Source organism: Dunckerocampus dactyliophorus, chromosome 1 (assembly GCF_027744805.1).
Source record: "Dunckerocampus dactyliophorus isolate RoL2022-P2 chromosome 1, RoL_Ddac_1.1, whole genome shotgun sequence".
Classification (NCBI taxonomy): Eukaryota; Metazoa; Chordata; class Actinopteri; order Syngnathiformes; family Syngnathidae; genus Dunckerocampus; species Dunckerocampus dactyliophorus.
Genome location: NC_072819.1, coordinates 17771872 through 17797500, shown reverse-complemented (window position 1 = coordinate 17797500; position 25629 = coordinate 17771872). Strand labels below are relative to the sequence as shown.

At 39.6% G+C, this 25629-nt stretch overlaps 1 protein-coding gene across 3 annotated transcripts; it reads left to right on the top strand.

Annotated features, from left to right (window-relative positions):
• Positions 1–3693: 3693 nt before the first annotated feature.
• LOC129194477 (protein-glutamine gamma-glutamyltransferase 5-like) lies at positions 3694–24689 on the top strand. Of its 3 annotated transcripts, none has more exons than XM_054799760.1 (16): positions 3694–3843; positions 8518–8695; positions 10457–10693; positions 10761–10879; positions 11050–11178; positions 12895–13072; positions 13146–13281; positions 14728–14831; positions 14900–15139; positions 15245–15271; positions 15478–15525; positions 17800–17844; positions 18037–18255; positions 18336–18496; positions 20727–20866; positions 23294–24689. In XM_054799760.1, exons 2-16 carry the CDS (start codon positions 8635–8637, stop codon positions 23445–23447), a joined length of 1998 nt encoding a protein of 665 aa, XP_054655735.1. In that variant the 5' UTR covers positions 3694–3843; positions 8518–8634; the 3' UTR covers positions 23448–24689. The 3 variants fall into 3 exon arrangements, with proteins under 3 accessions (XP_054655735.1, XP_054655733.1, XP_054655732.1); XM_054799758.1 differs by having other exon boundaries at positions 3792–3843; positions 8513–8695; positions 18049–18255; XM_054799757.1 differs by having other exon boundaries at positions 3792–3843; positions 8513–8695.
• Positions 24690–25629: the final 940 nt, after the last annotated feature.

Genomic DNA, 25629 nt, shown 5'->3' with positions numbered 1-25629 from the left:
GGCTGTATTCAACCACGAAACAGCATGATTAATATATTTGTGAAAAACCGTGACCGAGTGAAGCCGAAGCTGAATTTCCGCAAAGTAGGATTCCTTACTTATAAATGGAATATTTAAATCTGTTTAGGACCTTCTAAATACCTTTTTTTTAACACAATTAGAGCTCTCAAGACATGAAATAACACCACTGTAATCACATTTACACTCATATTATATCCAACATAGGAGACATAATAATAGAAAATAAGACAAAATATAGACTCGCATGTTAGCATTGGGAGTTTGTTGTGCCTTTCTTTGCTTCCTGCACCTTTTGCGTGGTTATTGTAACATTACTGACACCTAGTGACCAATGTAGAATACTACATAACGTGTTGCTCTTTGAAAGTCTTATATTAGTCTCATTGAGTCATTTTTATGCTTGAAAATGCTTAATTTGTGTTCATATTTTTTTACTAATAGATCATAGTCAACCATGAAACACTGATGATTTATGAACTCTTTCAATCCCAGCCATTTTTCAAAATTCAACTCCTTCAGTACCAGCCATTTTAGACGATTTTTAATGAGTTTTTTACATAATATTGTGTTCTGTGGCTACATGGAACCTACCAAAACAAAGATTAGACTCTCGTCTTTTATAAGCATAACTTTTCCTGCGAGACCAATATTTTTTGCTTTTGTGACAGCTGAAATATCTAAACAACTATACAACAACATAAACAACACAAACAAGGGTTGTTTTAAACCACAATAACTATTTACTAATATAACCTTATGAACTATTTACAATTTTCACATCTGCAAGTAAACTGTGTGCGCGCGTGCGCATGCGTTAAAATTTCCCTACAATGTGTAACCTTCTGCATGCCACACTCCTCCACGCTCTCTCACTTCCTCCTTGCTGTCGAGTGTGTATTTACATCCAAAAGATCCATGCAGAGCTCTTATCAAATGCACTTCTGCCACTTTGTAGCCGTTTTTATGGCTTAAAACTGACATCTTTAGCGTGCACTTGCGTCATCACCTTATTTTACCTCAGTTTTTGCCGCATTTTATAGATATTGCGGGAGTTAAGTGTTGTCTAGTGTATAATAAGGGGATTTTTTACGTTTAAAAATAAAATATATGAATATGATATAAAAGTTATCTTTGTGTTCCCTGGTGAATGCTCTTGAACAGTTTGTTGTTATTATTATTAGCGATGCTCCGATCAGGGTTTTATGCTGCCGTTTCCGATACCGATCATTCAGGACTGAAATCAGCCGATACCGATCACATGGATTAATTATACATTTTTCAATTTATTTATGAATGCTACTGACCAAGGGTGCCGTATAAAGGGGAAAAGTTAGGACAATTCCAAGGTTCCTTGACTGCCAGGGGGCCCAAAAAATTGGTAATTTTTAATAAAATTAGTCATTAATTAATACGGGGAGGGGGCCCAACATTAATTTTTTTCTGGGACCCAGATTCCTGGCTGCACCCCTGCTACTGGCCATATCATATGAAAAAAGGAACCATAAAATGACCTTAATTTAGGCAAAAACATAGTTTACGTACTGGACAACTCCTGAAACCTCCAGAGAATGAGACGCCTCCTTTAAGGAGACTTTGGCGAACTTCCACCGCTGAGAAAGGCTGCTCTCGTCCGATGAATTCATTTATTTTTTGGTTTATTAGCTTAGCCATCTGACTGTCACACACATACGGGTGAGTGGCTGTGTTAGCTGTCGTTTGACGTGAGCTCACCACACTCCCTCGAGTGTTGTTGTTTAAATGCCGTATTAAAGCTTTTTATCCCCGTAACATAGTTTTCGTGGCATGTGTTAGCAGTTAGGTTCCACACGGCAGACATGATTGCTTTTGCTTTGAGGGAAAGTGGGAGGACGACACTGCCCAAGATGTTAGTTAGGGCAAGACACTACACTACACGAAAGGATCGCTGCGGGCTGCAAAGTGCTAGCCACAGGTGATCGGCATTAGAAGGCATTTATCGGCATACAGTATGCCAATTACGATTGTTTTGTTTTTTTCGGCTGATACTGATCCATGGCCGATCTATTGCAGCATCCCTAATTATTATTATTTACTGCTTGGTAAAATTAATCTGCTTATGTAATTGATATTTCATTTACTGTATTGCTCATTTTGTATTGAGCAAGTACCATTTCCTGTTCTATGGCTATCATCACAACTTTCCCTCATTTGCCACCCACAACACACAAAATAAAAAGAAGGCAAAGAAAAACCAAAGCACCCTTGTGGAGCTAATCCATTCAACTTTGGCCGAGATGAAGTCTCGCACGACTGTTTGAAGTTTGACTTTAAGGGCCCTGTCACACCTTGACGATTTAGCCAGCTTACGCCAATGTATGAAAAATTTGGCCAATACGCTGGCCTACGTCGAATAAGTTATGGGTAAGTTTTGTATATGTTAACAGCACGCGGAAGCACGCCGGCATACGTCGTAGTACGTGTAAGTCGTCCGAAAATTTTGTGCCTGCCTGCCCTCAAGACCCATATACCTCACGGTGATTGGTTCGTTCAGCTCCGCACACGACAAGTGTCGCTCATATCAAACTTGCGGGCCACACGAATCTTTCATATTAAGAAGGGGGCCGCAAACTATCGTCCCGGGGGCCACGAGTCTGAGACCCCTGGTGTAGGCTGCATACGCTACCACTCATGGATTTGTCGCTAAGGCATTAAGAAAGTTGATAGAAAATCAAAAAAAGTTGGTTCCATTCCCAGTGTCACAGTGCCCTCTACTGTTCAGGCTGCAAACTTACCTGTAAATGCAAACATGTATGTAACTTACTGTATAAATAATGTGTGTGAACGGGTGTCAACGATCGCATAACTTATTGCCCGCGGATGCGGGACGTATGAATCATACATTGACATACGTCGAAAAGTTTTATGCAGGCACAGCATTTTTGGACGACTTAGACGTACTATGACGTACGCCAGCGTATTGGCCAAATTTTTCATACGTTGGCGTAAGCTGGCTAAATTGTCAAGGTGTGACAGGCGTTGGGCATAAATTGTGAACACCGGCAACACGCTACGCATTCATTGATATAAGTTGTCTATAAGTTAGAGAAACGTTCTATATAAGTTACTAATACGTCATGTTTACGTCGACCTCGTTATGAATACGCTATGTATACGCCCAAAATTGAAAAAAAAAAAAACTGTCGGCAGTTCAACGTATGCCATCAAAATGATCACGTCAGGCATGCGCTGCCTAAATCGTCAAGGTGTGACAGGGCCCTAAAGTCCAAGTTTTGTTTGACTTTTGAGGCAAAAATTGTTAGTTGTCCTCCAAATTGTAGGCCATTTTGAGAGGTTCCACTAAAAAGGCCTTGGCTGTGTCTCAATTCCTGCACTTCTATAGTTACACTTTGCATTTTAGGTGCTTTCCTCAAATTGATGATACCCGGTGCTCTCTGCATTAGAGAAGAAAAACAAGGTGGCCAAAATTGTCCTTGTATTGTGCAGACAGCAGGAATGTGTTCATTCCTACAGTGGTTTCTTCAGAAGGTGAAGCACGGGGCGTGTGCCGAAATGCATGCAAGTATGCATGTACAGTATGCATGTATCTATTTTTGACACTATCACTGTCATTGGTAATGACTGTATCAAGTTGAAATGAAGGATAAACGTCATAGTTCTCCTTTATCTGTTGATGGATCGTTCTCTTAGAAAAGAGGGAGAGTGAGATTGTTATCAACAGGTTGGGCGGCGTTTCCCTGACACTCCTTTTTAGTGAGTTTCCTGCAGTGGATATCAGTCACAGCATGGAGGCTACCAGGCACACAACCAGGCGCAACATGAGCGGTAAGATTCCCACTACAAGTCACTCCTAATATGATTTTTCTTTTTTATTTGATAAGGCAAAAAAAATTGATGCATTTTGATTGATTTAGAGTTTTTGCTGAGTGTACTGTTTATAACACACTACATTCAATTTCTTGCCCTCCACATGTTGTTACTTATGTTAGTTGTTGCCAATTAAGCCAGTGTGTACATATAGTAGCACAGTAGATCCCGCTATTGGCGGGGGTTACATTCTTACACCAGAAAATGGCAACAACAAAAAAAAAACACAAATAATTGAAACGCTCATAAAAATATCTATTTTTGACAGTCAAAGCAAGCCTGGATTATGCTGCTCTATTAGGGCGCCACTGTACACTACACAGGCTCCCTCCTCCCCTTCCAAATTCTCCTGCTAGCTTGAGGTTAGCTTCTCTTCTGATCTTGGCTCAACATTTTACAATAAAAGTGACTGTTGTAATTTTTTGATTACATTCAGCTACAATAGTCCTCCCCATCTATTTAACTGCCATGGTTCACTTTCGACAATTAAACAATCTAATCTTAAAGCCTATAATATGCCTCACACTCTTATTAAAGTCATACAATTTATAGTTACTCACCACTAATGAGGAATGAAGATGAAAATGAGGATGGAATTTGCTGTGCAGTATGACTGTGATGTACGGGCAAAGCACCAGCTAACGCTTTAAACTTTTAAAAACCTGCGCTTCTGATTTCCTTCCTTCATTCTCTCCACAATGGCAAATTATGGCGGCAAAAGTTCTTCAATCTTACAATATCCAGAAGTTCGTTCTTCTGCAACGTCAGTATTTTTTCTGGCGCTCCTTTCCTGTAGATTTGGTGCCACCAGCAGGAAGTACAAGGTAGCGTGTTGGATAAGTACTGTATGTGTGTGGGCTTCCAGCAGGCCTTGTGTTTGTGTTGATGGCACCATGAGTCAGTTAGTGGTTCAAGTTTATAACCCTTTGTTCTTTTGTGCAGTGTGCGGGTGAGTGATGCTCAGCTGCTATTAGCTACTATTAGGAAATAAAAGAGCACTTCCTTAAAGCGAGTTGAAGTTTGCCTCCAACCATTTCCTGTGGGATGCATTAAGACAGTCATTTGAAACTTCTTAAAAGATCCTGAGGGTTATGGAATAAAAAAAGTGAAGCGGTAGACCCAAAAAATGTTACTAGCCTTGAGCCGGAGGAGCCGATCAAGGCATGGGATGATCCTCAAGCCCAAATGAAGGTTGTTACTGGTGCTGAGTGCGGTCCAATAACCATCGGCATCTGCGAGGCAAGGCATTGAGAAGAATTCTTCAATGCCACAAAAACTACCTGTTTGAATTTGCTAGATCGCATCAACCATGGGACATTGAAAGGTGGACGAAAGTTTTATTCTCTCATGAGGAAAAAATGTAACCTTGACGGTCCTGATGTCTTCCTGAGATGTTTTTCACACGAGGGGTGCCATCATGATCTGAGGTGCTTTTTCCTTCAATGGAACAATGGAGCTTCAGGTTGTGCGGGGGCGTCAAACAGCAGCTGGCTATGTGGAGATGTTGCAGGGGGCATCCCTCATGACTGAAGGCCCTCATCTGTGTGCTAATGACTGGGTTTTTCAACAGGACAACCTTGCAGTTCACAATGCCCACCTGAAAATGGACTTCTTCCATAAGGAGTAACATCACTCTTTTGGACCATCCTGCATGTTCCCCTGGTCTAAATCTAACTGAGAACATTAGGGGATAGATAGCAAGGGAAGTTTAGAAAAATGGCCATCAGTTCCAGACAGTGGATGCCCTTCATGAAGCCATCTTCATCACTTGGAGCAATGTTCCCACTAGCCTCCTGGAAACACTGGCATCAAACATGCCCAAACCCATTTTTGAGGTGATTAACAAAAATGCCGCAGCTACTCATTACCGAGTCCTTTTTTAAAATTATTGCTATTTTAGCGTTTTGCTTATTCAAAAGAATTCTTTGTCTCATTCCCATTTCTTATGTTTGCATTTTGAAGTTCTACTTAGAACCTCACTAAGATCCAACAGTGCAAAATGTATATTCTTGCAGTTTTTAAAATATATATATTAGGGGTGTAACAGTACATCAAAATGCAATTTCATTTCGGTTCAGTTTCTTGAAATGCTCGGTTCGGTTAATTTTCGGTACCAAAAAGGAAGAAAAAATGCTAACAGAATTTTTTTGTTATAAAATTTGTTATATTTGTCCAAACAAAGGTACCTTTAGTTGTATCAGGCATTATCAGGGCAAATGAACAAGAAACTGAAGACACAAGGGTGGTCTAATCATTTTTTCCATGACTGTACTTAAAGCCAGCTCTCTCAACAACTGGATATGGCTATAAAAACTCCAATACCAAGTGTTACTGCTTTGGCCTGGTCAGAGTTGCTTGCTAGAGGTTGTTTATATGCTGAAGTTATTGGTGTTTTCTTTCTTGTAGATGTAACATTCACTGCCGGATGATGCCGCTTTAAGTGCGCTAACATGTTTGACGTGTTTTCTGCAGCATACCCGATATCCATGGAACAATGTCGACACACAACCTTGGATTTATCCACTTGCCTTTGTCCATCTGTCATTTCAAGAGGGAAGCCAAAGTGTTCCAAACAGGAGACCGTAGTGAGATGGGAGGGTCTTCCAGCTCAGGCTTCTCACTTGCATTTGCCATGATGCCATTTGTCACACCTGCAAGCTACTAGCATTCCTCCCCCTCAGTCAGTAGTGTCCAACACTCGGAGGCGTCCGTGCGGAAACTCGCCCAGGACTTTAGTTCCGCGTGAAGCGCTTAAATAGCACTTAAATTTTCACATAAATAAATTTTATGTGAAAAATAGCATAAAATATAAACAACAGTACGCAAGTGGACCAAACTGAACACGCAGAACCAAAACGGTTCAATACATCACAGTGAACAGTTACACCCCTAATAAATATATATAAATATATATATATATATATATATATATATATATATATATATATATATATATATATATATATATATATATATATATATATATATATATATATATATATATACACACACACTCCTGATCAAAATCTTAAGACCAGTTGAAAAATTGTTAGAATTTGCATTTTGCACATTTGGATCTTAATGAGGTTTTAAGTAGAGCTACAATATGCAAAAACAAGAAGGGGGAGTGAGACAAAAACACTTTGAAAAAGTCATTTATTGAAAACAACAATTAAACTGAAATAGGCTGTTTATCAGCTGATCAAAAGTTTAAGACCATCGCTCAAAAAAATAACTCCAAACCAGAACAAAAAATGTTCTCAGTAGGACTCAGTAATGAGTAGCTCCACCGTTCTTGTTAATCACTTCAAAAATTGCTTTGGGCATGCTTGATGTGAGTGTTTCCAGGAGGCTAGTGGGAACATTGCTCCAAGTGGTGAAGATGGCTTCATGAAGGGCATCAACTGTCTGGAACTGATGGCCATTTTTATAAACTTCCCTTGCCATCCATCCCCAAATGTTCTCTATGGGATTTAAATGAGGGGAACATGCAGGATGGTCCAAAAGAGTGATGTTATTCTCCCTGAAGAAGTCCTTGGTTAAGCGAGCATTGTGAACTGCAGCGTTGTCCTGTTGAAAAACCCAGCTGTTACCACACAGACGAGGGCCCTCAGTCATGAGGGATGCCCGCTGCAACATCTGCACGTAAGCATCCACCGTTTGACGACCCCGCACCACCTGAAGCACAGGTGTTCCACTGAATGAAAAAGCACCCCAGATCATGATGGAACCCCCCTCCACTGTGCCGGGTAGAAAACATCTCAGGTGGGATCTCCTTGTCATGCCAGTAACGTTGGAAGCCATCTGGATCGTCAAGGTTACATTTTTTCTCATCAGAGAATAAAACTTTTTTCCACCTTTCAATGTCCCATGTTTGATGCTCCCTGGCAAAGTCTAAACAGGCAGTTTTGTGGCATTGAAAGAGATGAGGTCTTTCAATTCGTTTTTGTTTTTTTTATGCAGTTTGACAATCTGACCAAGTTCAAAAAGAGAAAGCTTCTTAGCTTTAGCCATCAGGAGGGCATGACAGTGTGAATGCCTGACAGAAAATGACAATTTTGAGCAGATTTTGGCTTTTATAGCCTGTGGTCTCAGAACCAAAATGGTTCAATACATCCATGTGAACCGGTACACCCCTAATAAATATATATATACACACACTCCTGATCAAAATCTTATGACCAGTTGAAAAATTGCTACAATTTGCATTTTGCACATTTGGATCTTAATGAGGTTTTAAGTAGAGCTACAATATGTAAAACAACATGCATTAAAATAAATAATGGTATCATAACATATAATGTATATGATATGATAATAATAGATATGTTTCTGTCGATAGAGGTTTTTCTTGTGCGTGTCACAACTAGACATTAAGCTGATTACATGGATAATTCAAACATATTATTTTATTGAACAAAATGTCAAATCATGTAACTAAACCTTAAAATGTATCTAAAAAAATTATCTTGGAGATTGTGAATTTCTCTTGGAGATTAATAAAGTATCTATCTATAAATCGTGGAAAGTAACTGGAGTATAACGTGTATTAGATAGAAGTCAATATCTAATTAATGATCAATGTGCTTTACTATATTTACTGTAATTATAAATTTTTCTTTCAAAGGCCAGAGCCGCCTTAAATTGGTCAACTTTGAGATCCAGGAGAACCACATTTCCCATGAAACCCAGGGCCTGAGCAACAAGCACCTGGTGGTCCGGCGAGGAAGGCCCTTCAAAGTGACGCTGATGTTTCATGGGCGGCTGTGGAACCCCAGCACCGAGCGTCTGGTTCTGCAGGTTTCACTCGGTGGGCTTTATTCTCATGTCTCATGTTTGTACAGTAACGTGTCGCTAGGCAGAATTTGGATGCAGCAATGGTTCTCAAACGTTTTAAACCAAGTACCACATAAATCTATTTTGTTTTGCAAGTAACACTTTTTTACCACATCCCCTTGCAGTAGTGGTTCTCACACTTTTTACGCCAAGTTCCACCTCAAAATATTTGGCTTTGCAATACATAATCTTTCGTTTATTGTACCAGACCCGACCGTGATAAGTGAATTTCTACAAAGGAGGATGCCTTCTCTAAAAATAGAATATTTTCATTGTCAGAGCATAGAAAACCTGTTTATGACCTTTTAAATATGTTTTTTTTAACATTATTAGAGCCCTCTAGACATATAAATAACAAATAACACCCCTATAGTCACCTTTACACTCGTATTACCCAATATAGTACATATAATCAGAAAACATAAGCCATTTAACATACAAAATGAAACTCATGCTTGTGTGTTGCAATAAATGTGTTCCGGATGTGTGGAGGACAGGAAGTGACATCAGGGGTTCAGAGTTGAGTTTTAGTTTGGTATTGGTTACAACAGCAACATTTGCCTGTTTTATTTTTGTGATTATTATGATTATGATAATTATGCTTGTGAGATAATTCAAACCTGTAATGAGCCTGTAAAAGCCGGCGATCAAGTCTGGCACGTGAATGTTTCACCAAACATTACAGTAACATTACTGACATCTAATGACCAGTGTGTGCTACTACATATCACAATTTGAATGCGTGTTCTTGATCCCTTCTATTTGTGTTTTAGTTCATTTAGCCATTTTTTTTTGCTTGAAAATGCTTAAAGAGTTCGGATTTTTTTTTACATGAAGTTGTATGACATCCCCATCAGCATTGTAGTCCAATAACAGTGACTTACCCCCCACTTGGTCTCATAAGTCCAGTTCTGGTCAGATTTCTTTGATGAAGGACGTAGTTCCACTTAGTTGCTGGGGACAATTAAGTAAAGACTTTGGCTTCTCAAAACAATATGCGTTCAAAAGATTAATACATTTGCATCACAAAAATGCCTTCTCAAAAAAATCAAACCTCACAAAACGCTTGGCGTCATATATCTGTCTCAAGCCGTATCCCTGCACACTGTCACTTGTGCATTCATGTGTATGTGACGAAGGCGCTCACATCTACTTCCGCGACGGAGCGCCACGGCCATCTTGTTTACGTATGCGTTCCACACACGATCCCTTTAATTTAGGCAAAAAATACAATTTCATTGAATATGCATTTTTTTTACCAATAGTCTGTATTCAACCACGGTACAGTATGATTTATTAATTGATATATTTTGGAAAAAACGTGATAAGAGCGAAGCCGCGAAACGCACAACCCTTTTTGCTACCTCCGCTTGGAGCAATGGTCTTCAAACTTTTTGAACCAAGTAGCACTCAAAAATATTTGGCAATGGAATCACATGTCAGTTAATTCTTATTTAATAAGTTTGTATTTGTATGATTATTTCATATTATATTTTTCATATTTCATAGATGGGGCCCGGGCACCACCAGTGGAACTTGTTCCACAGTTTGACCATGAATGATATTTAAACAGCGCATTTATGCAAATGATGAGCATGAAGCAAAAGTGTGTGACGTGGAAAAGGAATTCTGTGGATCAGCGTTCCATGTTTTTGATTGCTATATTGTTGTTTCATTACAGGAATTAGAAATACTTAAGACAATATATTAATATATTTATTTCTCATAATGACAGGTGACATGTCAGCTAAGATGTTGGTCAACTTCTCCAATAAATGGTCTGACCCGGACAGGTGGTCAGCCCGGGTCTACCCCGGCGACCTGCGCCGCCGCGCCATCACCATCCATGTCTGCGCCCCGGTCCATTCCTCGGTGGCACTGTACCAGCTCCTGATCCACATTGATGGCGCACAGGAGCGCTGCACCTTCCTGGTGGGGACTTTTGTGCTGCTGTGCAACCCTTGGCTGAAGGGTGAGTCCATCATGAGTTGACTAACTGGCGTTAAAATGCAGATATTGATGCACTTTTTGACTTGCAGAGGATCCAGTGTACATGCCACTGGATGTGCAGATAGACGAGTACATCAAGAGTGATTATGGCGTCCTTTACATGGGTACACACATGAATGTTATCCAGCGGCCTTGGTCGTTCGGTCAGGTGTGTATGTGTTCATTTACACAACTAATTATCCTGACTCATTTGTCCCTAATGACAAAAATGTCTCCTTCCCAAAAACTGCTGCAAAACTTTTGTATATTCATATCAAATATTAATTCTATTTTTGGGGTTTCTAAGTAAAAACTCAAAAATAACCTATGTGTGCACAGTATGAGCCTGGGGTGCTCGAGGCATGTCTGCAGCTGCTCCAGAACAGCACCCAGCACCTGAGCAACAAGCACAAAGACTACGTTCTGCGAGCAGACCCGGTCTACCTGAGCAGGGTCATGTGTGCAATGGTGAGACAAGATGTGCTGCAAAAGTATGCAAAACACGACAGTTTGCCCTCCCCATTTGTGGAAGAGTTGCCAAGGGAATGCGAGTGTGTCTCACTATGTTCACATGCAGTCAATATTCAGGTTACGGTCAATATTCCGGTTTCTGAAACATTCAGAATAACCCGTTTACATGCGTGATGTGAAAAAAAAAAAAAAACAACAACTCGCACGGACAACGACGCATGGTAAATGTCATGACTTTTAACCGTTTAACCTTGACAAGAGCACTGGTATCCGAAACATTTACAGCACTTGATGTGTAAGAGCTCAACAGATGATCAATGTTAGAACATGGGGAATTTTCAATCCTAATCCTTGCCATAAACTGTGTCACTGTGCTGTCATTAATGAGTCTTCCCTGAACAACTGCTGCTTTGGGTGTAAGAGACAGGTCAAAGAAAACACAAAAGGGATCAGATAAAGCAACATCCACAGCATTCATATTTGAAATAGCAACACCCTTAGGAATGATCAAATCAAGAGTGTGCCCAGTGCTATGGGTGGGCTCAGTCACATGCTGAGTTAGACCGAACATTTCAAGGACAGCTGTGAGTTCTTTACAGTAGTATGCCTGTCATTGGCTACCTCCACATGTCCCCTGTAATGACCAAAAAGTCTAAATCAGTGCACACAACTGAAAGTAAATCAGTAAAATTGTCAATACAACAAAGTTGTGGTGGTTTGTAAATGGTAATATAAAGTGTGGAAGTCTGTTTTAACACCATTTTGAAAGAAGAAAAGTTTTGGGTGAGTATATTGCCCCTGAATATGGCACAAGCACCTGAACCCCTCTGGTTTTGTCGTGTTTCAGATATAAAGTTAAAACGAGGAGGACTAGACTCAATCAGAACAGCATGAGCTGTGTTTTTGTCAAGCCATGTCTCATAAAATCATAAAACATAAAATCAAGATTGTAAAAGGAACTAAAATGATTCATTAAAAATGATTTGTTACTTAAAGATCTGACATTGAGTAGAGCATGTTTAAAATTAGTTTGAGTTGAAGTGGGCGCTGTGTTCTTGCAAGAGATGTAGATTAGATTACCTTGATCAGACAGTCTGACTCATCGATGTGGTTTGACAGTAGTTATTGTTTTAGGCGAGAACATGAGGTTTTGGCTTTTGTTGAGAATATCTCTGTGTGCACAATTATTAGGCAGCTATTAGTGTGCAGAATTATTGGGTAACTCGAAGAAAAACAAAAATACTCTCATCTCACTACTTTATTTAATTTTTTTTTTTAATCTGAATGATAGATAACACAAACTTTACAAATGAATATTTCTGATATTTATAAAAATAAATCAGTGACCAACATAGCCAGCCTTCTTTTCAATAACACGGAAAAGCCTTCCATCCATCGAGTCTGTCAGTTTCTTGATCATTTCACCACCGGCTTTTTGTGCAGCAGTAACCAAAGCCTCCCAGACGTTGTTCAGAGTGGTGTACCTTTTTTCTTCACTGAAAATCTTACGTTTCAGGGCCCACAAGTACTCAGTAGGGTTTAGGTCTGGTGAGGAAGGAGGTTAGCAAGGAGGAGTTTTTTCCTTGCTGTCTTGGGATTATTTACAGTACATATTCTGTGATGTATTAGTATGTCTGTGCTATTATACCTCAGTTACTTTATTTCTTTGGGAACAAAATAAAATGATGGTATTGCGTCCATTCCCGTGCACAGGTGAACTCCAGTGATGACATGGGTGTACTGGAGGGGAAGTGGCAGGGCAGCTACAAAGACGGCATCAAGCCAACAGAATGGAGCGGCAGTGCGGACATCCTTCACCGCTGGGTGGCGTCCAAAGGCAACCCTGTGCGCTATGGACAATGCTGGGTCTTTGCCTCCGTCCTCTGCACAGGTACTTAGTTAAAATTAGTTTTCTTCTTACTTCCTGTTGAAAAGCTCCAATTTTTCATACTTTTTTTGTCCAGTTATGCGAGTGCTGGGGATTCCCACCAGGGTGGTGACAGTTTTTAACGCAGCCCATGACGGAGATGGAAACCTGATAGCCGAAGAGTTCTACTCAAGCACCGGGGAGAGGCTGGGCCTGTCGAAAGACAGCGTTTGGTTGGTATTGCTTCCATCTACTGAAAGCACATATTTACCTGTTACTCACGTCATCATTTACCATAAAACACACTTTGGCAGCACACATAAGGAAGAACTTGCTTCTCTTGACTGGAACATACAAATCAAATAACGTCAGACTTTGAGAGGTGCAGGGCAGGAAACATTTATTAATAAGGACTATGTGGAATGGATTCGCACTTTCAAGAGTGAAGTTGCAACATCGTTTTGATTTATGTAACTAAATAATCCACAAATGACTAAATTAAAATAAAACCTTTTTCATCCATTTGAGCCATCACAGGAACTTCCATATGTGGCAGTAGTACCATGCAGATAGTCTCTCCTTATGTTGTTCAAATAATAAATACAATGGATTCTTGTGGTGAATGTACCATAAAAGTTCCAAAGAAGAGCATCTTCAAAACAACGCGCCGTTGACTAAATGACAATAAAAGTGGGCATGGGATGAACATTTATTGACAGGTTAGTAGTTATAAAACAGTAAATTCTGTTAAACGTTCTTGTTAATGTACAGTGTTCCGTTGCTTATCGCGGGGGATAGGTTCCCAAAATAGCCTGCAATAAGTGACATTTTCTACAACTATTATATGTTTAAGACTGTAAAACCCCATAGCATACACTTTATACATTTTTGTCAAACAAATTTTCTCACATTTCTCTCAAAAAAGTTCAGACTTTCGTTTGAATTCTAATGATCACCCTTAATGATCAACACAAGAAATGATTAAGTCATTCACGCATATTTCGCTCCTGTGACCGTGGCTTTTCGTCCTGGCGCCGTTCCGCTGTACTGTAGTGTTTTTGTATCCTTTTATGTTTTTGTTAAAACATATTGCTGCAGACGAACCGAAGATTAATTTACAAGCTAGCAAGCAAGCTAGCGATGACACAGGAGACATGGCAGGACGGCACGAAGGAGATTGACTAACAATGGTCTACAGCCAATCAGTGCGCAGAAAACAATGGGCGGTCCAGACAGACGAGAGAGGGAAGAGATAGACACTCAACCTCCCACAATGCAATTTTTCTTAAAGGGCCAGGCTCGGCCTGTAACATCATACGCTGTAATAAAAAAAAAAAATTGCGAAAGACGAACCGCGATAGAGTGAGGGAACACTATCATAAAACGGCATGTTTTAAGCAGTTCATCATAAACCCTGCTGACCAAATGAAAACAAGTGGACATGGGGCGCACTCTTAGAGAGTAACATTTAACATGCATGTAACACATAGCATACTTCCTCTCCTAACAGGACCAGAAATTTTGAGAATTTTTTTCTGAAAAGCTGTATACTGAATGAAAGACAAGGGGACCCGAGTAGCTACCTTGTGGAGCGCCTTATTTATATTTCCCAGTGCTTTTTTTCCTCTGCATTTTTCACCAAGTGTTCCTTCAGTGTTGATGCCATGTGTGTCTTCCAGGAACTTTCACGTGTGGGTGGAGTGCTGGATGCGTAGACCAGACCTCGGCCCTGGCTTTGACGGCTGGCAGGTTGTGGACCCGACCCCGCAGGAGAAGAGCGCAGGTGTGAGGACGTTTAGTCTGTTTTAATTTACCAAACAAAATTATAAGTCAAGTATGTTCTCCCTGCAGGCATGTACCGCTGTGGTCCTTGCCCAGTGGCCGCCATAAGGGCGCGCTGCCTCAGCGCGGCCTATGACGCCGCCTTCATTTACGCCTCTGTTGACGCCAACATCGTGCGCATGATCGTGCGGTCGGGTCATGTGGTCAGCAAGACGGTGGACACCGAGTGGGTGGGAAGCTTAATCTTCACCAAGCGCATTGGCTCAGACACGGCAGAGGATTTGACAGGGAGTTACAAGAAAAAGAAAAGTAGGAAGACAAAATATCCTGTAACAGTACATTTGGGTTGTTATTATTTCTAGTTTTGGGTGTGATTATTTCTACATCTACTGATGTTGATGTGTTTGTTTACAGGAGAGGAAACATACCAGATGATGAAGGGTAAGCATCTTCACATAACTGATCTGCTTATACTACTATACCGAATTCTTATGAATCACTATTAATATTTAGTATTGTAATTATTCTTATTCTCTCTAATATTATTGATTCTTATGTATTTTTAATATATTTAAATATTATGCATGTATTATTTATTTTATTATCTAATTTTAATAATAATATTTTATCATCTATTATGTATACAGCAAGTTGTGACACACCCTCTGTTCCTGTATTCGGCAATACCAGACATGGTAAGTTCACATATGTTGCTTCTACTGTTACCGTAAATCTGTGACGTGGTGAAGTTGATGGCTGGTGAGGCACTGGCTCCTGCGGAGTTTTTTTAAATTTTAATACAGGTTGCTCTGGATAACCGGATAACATGTTACAACATGTTATCTTCTTACTTCTTACTTACTGTTATCTTCTTACTTCTTAGCCCCATTTATAGTTTTTTTTTTTTTTTACTGAAAAACATGTGTAGTCTGTATGAAGTACATGCACCCTGTCTTTCTCCAGAAAAAGCTCTGATACTTTGCTGTAAATGTCTGATCATCTTCTGGTAAGCTTGACATACATAATCCTCCATCTCGGCAGTCATATTCATTCATTGATTCATTCATTCAGAAGAGCATAAAAATATCTTTAAGAAGTTATTGTAATAAAAAAAAAAAAAAATAGAACACTGGCTTTTCGTCTTTATGGAAAAACGGCAGTGGCAAGTACCTTCCAGCTCATGCGCCCCTACCCCTCAGGATGAAGTGAGTACTGCAAGTGCCTCCCGTATGACACACTTACATTAAAGGAGACCTATTATGCTTTTCTTCTTTTCTGACCTATAAATGTTGTTGCAATGTTGTATTCCCGTGTTTAAAGATGCCAACGTGTCAGATAATGAGGTTTCCGCATTTGGAAGCGAGACCTGAAAGCAGTTTTGGACGGCCCCTGCATGCTGTGTTTTACAGAGGTTTTTTTTTTTTAACACCGAGCTCCATTGATGTCAATGCAACCCGGACTTCCTTATATGGGCATGCCCAGGCAAACGCTGTAGGCCAGCCCTCCTCCTGCTCTGCCTCGCTCTGCTCTGTTCACCATTAGCACGTGTGGCTCCCAGGAAATGTTTGTTCGGGTGTGCCTAAAGAGGCAAGCATCAGGCAGAAGTGGTTAGAATTCCTGATTCTTTGCCATCCATCCATTTTCTATGCCGCTTATCCCAATATGCTCATCTGTCAACGGCATTTCACATGGGACTGTTTTGTGAACGCGAGCCTATATGAAGCTGGACTAGCCGCCAAACTGTTGCTGAAGTCCAACGCCTTTCCAATGTTACTTGGTCGTGTTGAAGAGTCAGAAGAGCAGAAGAGTCAGAATTTCTCTCCTAACTGTATTTAATTTGTTTAAGCAATTGGACAAAAGGGGTTTGGCAGCTGTCCGGAAGTCCTTGGGAGCACTTGGGAGTGTGACCAATCACAGCGGAGTGGGCTCGGCGGGAGGCATACCTGGAGGAGGGCCGGGGGTGGAGTAAATTGCACACAGACTGTTTGGGCGGAAGGCAGGAAACACTGCAGGAAGAGGTGCAGAGGCTGAAAGATCTCGAAAGCTTTCTGTGTGGGTTATCGTGTGTAGCTGCTCTATAGGAGTCCAGAACTCAATACAAAGGCAAGAAAATAGTATAACAATATAACAGGTCCTCTTTAAAGACATTAAACAGGCTGTAGAAAGTTATGGTGCATAATAAATGTTTCTGCAAATTTATATTATTTGCGTGCATGCTGACAAACACAAAGTGGCAGGCGCCATGACGTTGGCAGGGCTTGCACACTACGCTAAGAAGAGACGCTTAGGTTTCTTCCCTGTGTTTAGTCAAGAAATGTGCAAATTCAGTGATTTTTACTAAAGAAAATGATTAATTATTAATTTTTCTTTTGACACTTCCATAAATGCTCCAATAAAGATTCTGTTCACTGTTACTATATGAATCGAAACCATTATTATTATTAGCAACAGCTCAAAAAACGCTGCCATTGACAGCAGTGGCTGTAGGCAACCTCCCTATGTATTTTTATTAAAAAGAATTACTCAACAAGATGGCAGTAGCTGCATTTGAAGTATCATGAGTGGTCAACATTCACCTTTATCTCAGAACACCTTTATCTCTGCATGCGTTTTAAATTGTTGCTCGTTGGCTACTGGTGTGAAAGTCATTCCTGTTACACTTGTCATATTGTTGTTTACAATGAACTCATCAGCGCTATTAATGCTGGCTGAGCAGTTTGCTCCTTACAGCTATTACAACATTGGTTCTGTTACTGCTGTGTTGTGCAACATACTTGTTAATAAATTACTATGTAGTCAAAGACAGCTACATTCTCCTTTCCACTTTCTCACACACTCCAAATCATTATTAAAGTAAAAAAAAAATTACTTATGTATGACACATTTAAAATCAATCAAACAATACTGTTGCTTGATGATCTTCTTCTATGTTTTTTCATTGTGTAAATTAGTCTTATTGTTCCGTACAGAAAATCATGACTCACATGGGCCCATGCCTGGCGCACTTGAAGCAGGTAATGCACTCACACTGCATAATATTACTGATGACACCAGTTGACTTACGCACGTTTCAAAACAGATTTTCCTACTGGAAATAATGTAAATATATGTATAATGTATATTTTTTCACTCAGTATGTATTATTTTGACTGTGTTTAAATGAGAGGAAAGACTTTCATGTCCATGATGAGTGTATGTAACGATAGGATTATGTCCAGATGGGTCCAGTATGGACGTGTCCCTCAGTATCGACAAAGAGCCAACCGCGGGCAAGAGCATCAACCTGACTGTTACCATTACAAACAAATCAGACTTCAAACGCGTCCTGATGGAGCACCTGAATGCTCAACTGAAGGAATTCAACAGCAGCCCGCAGAGAAGCTTCTGGAAAAGCCACAAAGAAGTGTCCCTTCTGCCATTTGAAGGTGAGGCACCACATTAAACAATCAAAGAAAGCCTGTGTCATTTTTGACATTTATTTGTAATTTTTTTCTCCTATGTGCAGTTCTCACGCTCCAGCATTCCATCCCGCCATCCGAGTATGAGTCCTTCCTGTCGGACGACGACATTGTAAAGGTGTCGGTGGTCATCAAGGATATGACCACCAAAGAGAGAGTGCTGGCTACGCAGGACTTCAACATCAGCTCGCCCAAAATTAACATACAGGTACACACGTACACACACACACACACACACACACACACACACACACACACACAGTGTTTCCAGAATGAAAAGCAATGCAGCAAAAAATGGGAAATTTTTTGGAATTTAACCTGAAGTTTCATGGAAGATATGAGAATCTACAACCTAAAACAAAAGCAGGACAGCTACGAAGATGTGACAACTCTACCTTCAAAACACTATATTTTGAAAACAAAATTCTATAGTTTACATGGCAAAGTATTTTGAGAACATTATTTTCATCAAATTAATTCATTACAAAGACTAAACAGTGACAATATTGAAATGAAAGGGGCCCTGAGTCACTTCCCTGTAGAACACACGGATGTATTTCTGTATTGACTGAGAAGGTGGCTTAAAATATTTGTAATAAATTCTGAAGTGATTCCAAAACAGGAAGAAGTAAAAGATATACAGCCTCTTTCCTGATTTCTTATTTTTTGCATGTTTGCCACACTTAAATGTTTCAGATCATCAAATTTAAATATTAGTCAATGACAACACAATTGAAAACAAAATGCAGTTTTTAAATGAAACTTTTTATTATTAAGGGAGAAACAAATCCAAACCTACATGACCCTGTGTGGAAAAGTGATCGCCCCCTAAACCTAATAACTGGTTGGGCCACCCTTAGCAGCAACAACTGCAATCAAGCTTTTGCGATAACTTGCAGTGAGTCTCTTACAGCGCTGTGGAGGAATTTTGGCCCATCTTTGCACAATTGTTGTAATTCAGCCACATTGGAGGGTTTTCCAGCATGAGCCGCCTTTTTAAGGTCATACCACAGCATCTCAATAGGATTCAGGTCAGGACTTTTGACTAGGCCACTCCAAAGTCTTCATTTGTTTTTCTTCAGCCATTCAGCGGTGGACTTGCTGGTGTGTTTTGGATCATTGTCCTGCTGCAGAACCCAAGTTGGTTTCAGCAGATGGCTGGACAGCAGAATTCATGAGTCCATTTATCACAGCAAGTCTTCCAGGTCCTGAAGGAGCAAAACAGGCCTAGACCATCACACTACCACCACCATATTTTACTGTTGGTATGATGTTCTTTTTCTGAAATGCGCTGTTACTTTTACGCCAGATGTAATGGGACACACATCTTCCAAAAAGTTCAGTTTTTGTCTCATCAGACCACAGAGTATTTTCCCAAAGATCTTGGGGATCATCAAGATGTTTTCTGGCAAAATTGAGACAAGCCTTAATGTTGTTTTTGTTCAGCAGTAGTTTTGGTGCTAAACCCTATAGTGATTCCACAATGGTGAAAATTGAAAATGCAAAAGCCATTTGTGACCAATGGTGATAATCCTGGCGCCATTATTCGTAAGTGAGGCGTTAAGAATAGATGGACAGGACTTGCATTCTACTTCCTGGTTCTGACAGGAATGTATTATTTGAATTCTGAGTTAGGGAGAACAAAAACGTCCACTGTGACCTTAATGGCTAAGAGTGAAAATATATTTTTCATACAGAAGTGATAAAAAACATGGAGTGCCATAATTTACAGTAGTTAATTTGTTTGTTAGCAGGATACTTCCAGGTTCATGGAGGATCATGTAGAGGGGACAGGACTGCACCATTTTTGATTTGGGGGTTATGTCATGACCTGAATGGCGGAATAATTTATATTTTTTTTAAGTTTTAATCCTGAATATTGTTTTGTTTGTCTGTTAGCAATCTATGTCCAAAATACCATTAGCAATAGATGGACTCTACCATTTCCTTTCTGGGGCAGGGACAAAACTCTATTGTGATTCCAAAATGTTGAAAATTAAAAATCCACACATTTATGCAGAATTGCAAAAGCCACTTGTGTTTATTTGTTCATTTGTATGTGCACTGACCACTTCTTGGTTCAGGGATGTGTGTTAAAAAGCTCCATTGTTGCTTATATGGCAAAAAAATAAATAAAAGCCGTTATCTGTAAGTAAGTAATGGACAAGACGCTACCGTTTTCTTTTTGCGGTGGGACTAAATCCCTTAATGAAAATCCACACCTTTATTCATATCCTCACCAAAATGTGTTCCAAAGTTGTGTTGAAACGGTAATTGCGTAATCTTGCTAACTAACAGTCAAACAATAGCTACAATAGCTTTCCATGCATGACAGAGGCGAGCCCAACGTGTTTTAAACCGCCTGCATTCATTTGTCGCTTGTCAGAAATAATATCTATTGTTTAAAAAACACTTGTAGTAATTGCATCACCCTGCAGGTTGATGGCGGTGACAGCATCCGGGTGAAGAAGGAGCACACGGCCGTCGTGTCCTTCACCAATAAATTAGGCAAAACTCTGAGTGGCGCTGTACTGACGGTGGAGGGCTACGGACTGTTAGAGGGAAAACAAGAAGCCAGGTATGTCTGCTGATATATACTGTACTTGATTGAATTTAAATGTGTTTTCAGCAAGCGGTCTTACGTGCAGCCACAGTAAATGACAATTCCATGGTGACATGTCATTCCTGTAGTAGTTCATGGTTCTAGGTATCTGAGGAATGTGGTATGAGAATGCTGTCAGGTATGTTTTACCACAGAGGAAACATGTTAACAAACTCAGCGTGCTCCTCCTTATCTTTACGCACTGCACAAAGTGTTGCTTTGCCTCTGTCTGTCAACACGTTTCACTCTGTTGACTACGCTATTTAGTGTATGATGTTTGCGCACACAACTGAATATACACTCAACAAAAATATTAATGCAACACATTTGTTTTTGCTCCCATTTTTCATGAGCTCAACTCAAAGATGTGAACCTTTTTCCATGCACACAGAAGGCTGATCTCTCTCAAATATTGTTCACAAGTCTGTCTAAATCTGTGTTGGTGAGCATTCATAAGTCGTCCACGTAACAGGTGTGGCATATCAAGATACTGATTAGACAGCACGATTGCCGCACAGATGTACCTTTGGGTGGCCACAATAAAAAGCCGCTCCCAAAATTGGGCAGTGTAACTGTTTAGTTTGTCTTATTTTGCACAAACGGTGTTTATTTGTGAAATGCCTCCATTGGCATCACAGTAAAATAAGCATGAAATGTGATGAAATAAAGTGTGTTCATTTATTACACAAAATGTGACCTGACATTAGTTTGAGGGAAGAGTTGCTGCCAATATCGGTATCAGTTGATATCAGTATCGGTAATGAAGTGCTGGACAATAACGGGATAACAGATATCAGTAAAAAGCCAGTATCACTAATAGATGCTGTATATAGATGCACACAAACACACACACATATATAGTAGTATTTATGTGAAATACTTTGAGTACTACTATGTACTACTCTAGCACCTATATGAGTACTTGAGTACCTATATAAGTGCTATATAAATGTAATTTATTATTAATTTGTTATTGTTATATTATTACTATGGCTAGCAAATGATTAAAAAGTGTAATCAGATTAATCACAGTTTTAAAATTAATTAATCAGATAGAAATACATTTTTATCTATAATAAGTAGGGATGTAAATCTCTTTGTGGTAAACTATTTGATACACAACTACAAATTTTATGTAAAGGGGTATACATTTTGGAAATATGGGCCATTATTTTAATTTAAAAAATAATATACATTTAGAAATCCCCCATTTTTTGCATGTTTAATGCGAGCCACGTTTTGCCCCACTTTGTTTGACGATCCTTGAACGCACCTTCTAACTTTGTCCAATGCTGTACAGATAGACTACTATACTGTATTTTTCCCCTTTTTCTTTCACCTCATATTTGGTCCCAAATGCTGATACTGTGTGGGAATGCATAAAGGTAAGATTGGTGACCTTATTGAGTGCTAATGTGCGTATTTGTTCCGTACACAACCTATATAAAAAACAAGTCCAGGCTCGTACTGGTGGACGGTGGGTCTGTATTCATTTTGTGCTTTAAATTGGATGTTGTTGTCATATTTTTACATAATACGTAACAAATAAGATAAATTAGATTGCTATAATGTACATATGTTTTACTGATGTGTTGATGGCTAGCTAGTGCACTGCTAATGGTAGCGCTGTTAGCTCTTCAGCCATGGTCACATCGACATAAGCCCCCAAATAGCTGTCATTGGCTATGCCCACTGTTAACTAGCAGCTCGTACCCAAATTTTAGCTCGCAGTTCAAAGGAAAAAAACAGCCGAGAGACAGCTCGCATCTGAAATAAACACTCGTTAGTTGGGACACTTGTATGCCAAAGTACCTCTGTATAAATGACAATAAAAAAATACCAGCCGTGCTTCATTACCTTCTCACTTCTCTCTGGCAAGTCGGCGTACTCAGTGACAATTCCAATCACAGCGACAGTAGATACAAATAACTTTGGTCTTGTTGCGACAGCCATCTGCCAGGGAGTTGAAGCTAAATTTACCAATCAAAATAGCCTTTTTTTTGTCCATTTCTGCTCAATATTTGTTCCCGCTTGTGGCTCCGCAGTCACCGCTATTTCCTCAAACTACGGTGTCTGGCCGAGGGTCAAACAGGACGTGTGCACGTTAATCAAGTGTAAAAAAAAATAGTGCCGTTAAAGGAAACTTCCATTAACACGTTATTAACGCGTTAACTTTGACAGCCCTAATTATTACATGTTGACTCGACAATATTAGTCCAGTAAAGAGTACTCCAAATGTATCAGATTGCAAGGTCATCTCGTGCATAGCCGCCCTTAGCCGCCATCCCCCACTTTTCGAATTGGATTTAGGTCAAGGCTCTGGACAAATTTTTTATTTTCATTTGCTTATTGGCCTAATATTGCAGGATTGCTATGATATGCTCTGATGTGATCTCTTCCCAGGATGAGTCTCCTGCACCCAGACGAGAAGATAGAGAAGAAGGTTGTCATCATGGCGTCCACACAGGGCACAAAGCTGCTCAGTGCCTCCTTCTCACATAGCAACAGCCCCAACCTGGTTTCCAGAAGCTTCCACAAAGTGTCGGTCACCACATAGAGACGCTAAAAATAGTGACTTTGGAATGTTTGTATTAATGGTCACTTGTTGCCATAATATGTATCGTCTACAACATGAAGCGTTCATGGAAGAATATATTTATGATTCTGCTTGGACTTTCATCACACTGGCAAGCTCTTTCTAATATTTAGTTTTCAAGAGAGTTTAAATAATAACTATAGTCATTTAAGTCTTTTTCTCAGATTGGACCAAATTTAGGAGAAAGGATCCCAAATAACTTGTCAGTGGAAGAAGGGAATGCAAGTATAGACGGGACAAAAAAAAAATTGAATTTCAATAAAAGTAAAGCAAAAACATCAACCGACTGTAATGGAATTGACATGGGAACGATAAAAAAGTTATTACAGAGATTGCGGAACCACTGATGTACATTAGTAACTTATCATTTCAGACTGGTATATTTCCGAATCAAATGAAAATAGCCAAAGTAGTACCAATTTTCAAAACAGGAGACAAACATCAATTCACAAACTACCGACCAATTTTTTATTGCCACAATTTTCTAAAATCATCAAAAAGCCATTCAGCAACAGGTTAGACAAATGTATAAATAAGAATGTGTGTGTGTGTGTGTGTTTTTCAGAGAGAAAGAGGCCGTGTGTATGTATTGAGGGTGAAAATGAACAAAAGCAATTACTAAACAATATATGCCAACAGTCATAACTATACACGGTGTCAGGAAGGAGGAATGGAAATGGGGAGAAATCAATTGTTTGCAAAGGTGATCTATGTTTATGTGTGTGAGATGGAGAGACAGGAACAGGGAGAGTTTGTTGTCAAACAGAGATGGGGTGTTTATGTGTGTCAGAGAGAGAAAGATTATTTAGACATGAATACTGTGAAGCAACTAAAGTGTAGAGTGCTTCAAAATATGTATTTCTAAATAAATACTACAGTATTTCATTAAAACAATCTCCCACCCCCCTCTGTCTGTCTCAGAGAAATACTATGCTACACCATACAGTATGACATCTGCACTTTTGTCCATGCAGATTCACTTCATTGTAACACATTATGCTGCTTTACCATTTGCTCGTGCCATTCAGAATTAGTAAAGGAACATGTTGAATGGGAAATGAACAAAGCACCAGCCATTGATATGATATGTATTAGTAATTGTGACATGTATTAGCTATTGGATGTGAAACAAAGAGGGGGTAGGATTGGACATTTGGAATTGTCATATGTGATGTATACCGATGTGAAATAAAGAATGCTGAAATAAATCAGACCACCATCATCCTTCCTTATTTCCTTTCTTTCTTCTTTTGTTTTTTCCATTTCCTTCCTTTTCCTTCTTCCCAATCAAAAAAGGTACTTTCCTTCCTTTCACTATCCACCCATTCATCCTTCCTTCCCTCTTTCTTCCTTACTTTCTTACATCCTTTCTCCCTTTCATCCTTCACTCCATCCTTGCTATTTCCCAATCTTCCTTCTCACCATCCTTCCTTCTTCCCAGCCTATTTTTCCTTCCTACCTCCCTTCCTTACATGCATCCATCCTTCCATCAATCTGTTTTTCCTTCCTTTCATACATCTCCAGTATCATACATGTTTCCTTGCCTCAATCTTCCTTATTTCCTTACATCCTCCCTCCCTTTCATACTTCCTGGCAGTCTTCTTTTTTCACAATTTATTTTTCCTTCCTACCTTCCTTACATTCATTGATCCCTCTGTCCTTATTTCCTTCCTTCCATCAATCCAGCCATCTTTACTTCCATCAATTGATCCATCCTTCCCTCATCCTTCCTTACATCCTTCCCTCATCCCAATCTATTTTTCCTTTTAACCTTTCATGCATCCCTCCTTCCAGCAATCCATCCTTCCTTCATACATCCTTCCATCATCCATTGATCCTTCCTTTTTCTTCCCTCCTTCCTTAATTCCTACCCCCTTCCACCCATCAATTGATACCTTTTCCATAGTCTTGCTTATTTCCTTCCTTCCATCCATGTATCCTCCCTTCCATCAATCAGTTATTATTATTATTATTATTATTATAGTATATTATGAATATTTGATAAAACACACGACTTAGACGGAATATTTGTAAATGTCCTCAGAAGTAGTACAATTACACACAGTACTAGCAGTTTAATGTGGTATTACTCCAGGACACCGCTAGATGGCAGCATTGAAGCGTCCACCATGATCTGCTTACT

Excerpts from the sequence above, each read along its gene's own strand:
- LOC129194477 (XM_054799757.1), top strand. The coding sequence starts at position 3,804 with ATGGAGGCTACCAGGCACACAACCAGGCGCAACATGAGCG. Across the intron at positions 10,694-10,760 it reads GTGCAACCCTTGGCTGAAGG|AGGATCCAGTGTACATGCCA; the intron begins GTGAGTCCATCA and ends TTTGACTTGCAG. Across the intron at positions 15,140-15,244 it reads GAGTTACAAGAAAAAGAAAA|GAGAGGAAACATACCAGATG; the intron begins GTAGGAAGACAA and ends GTTTGTTTACAG.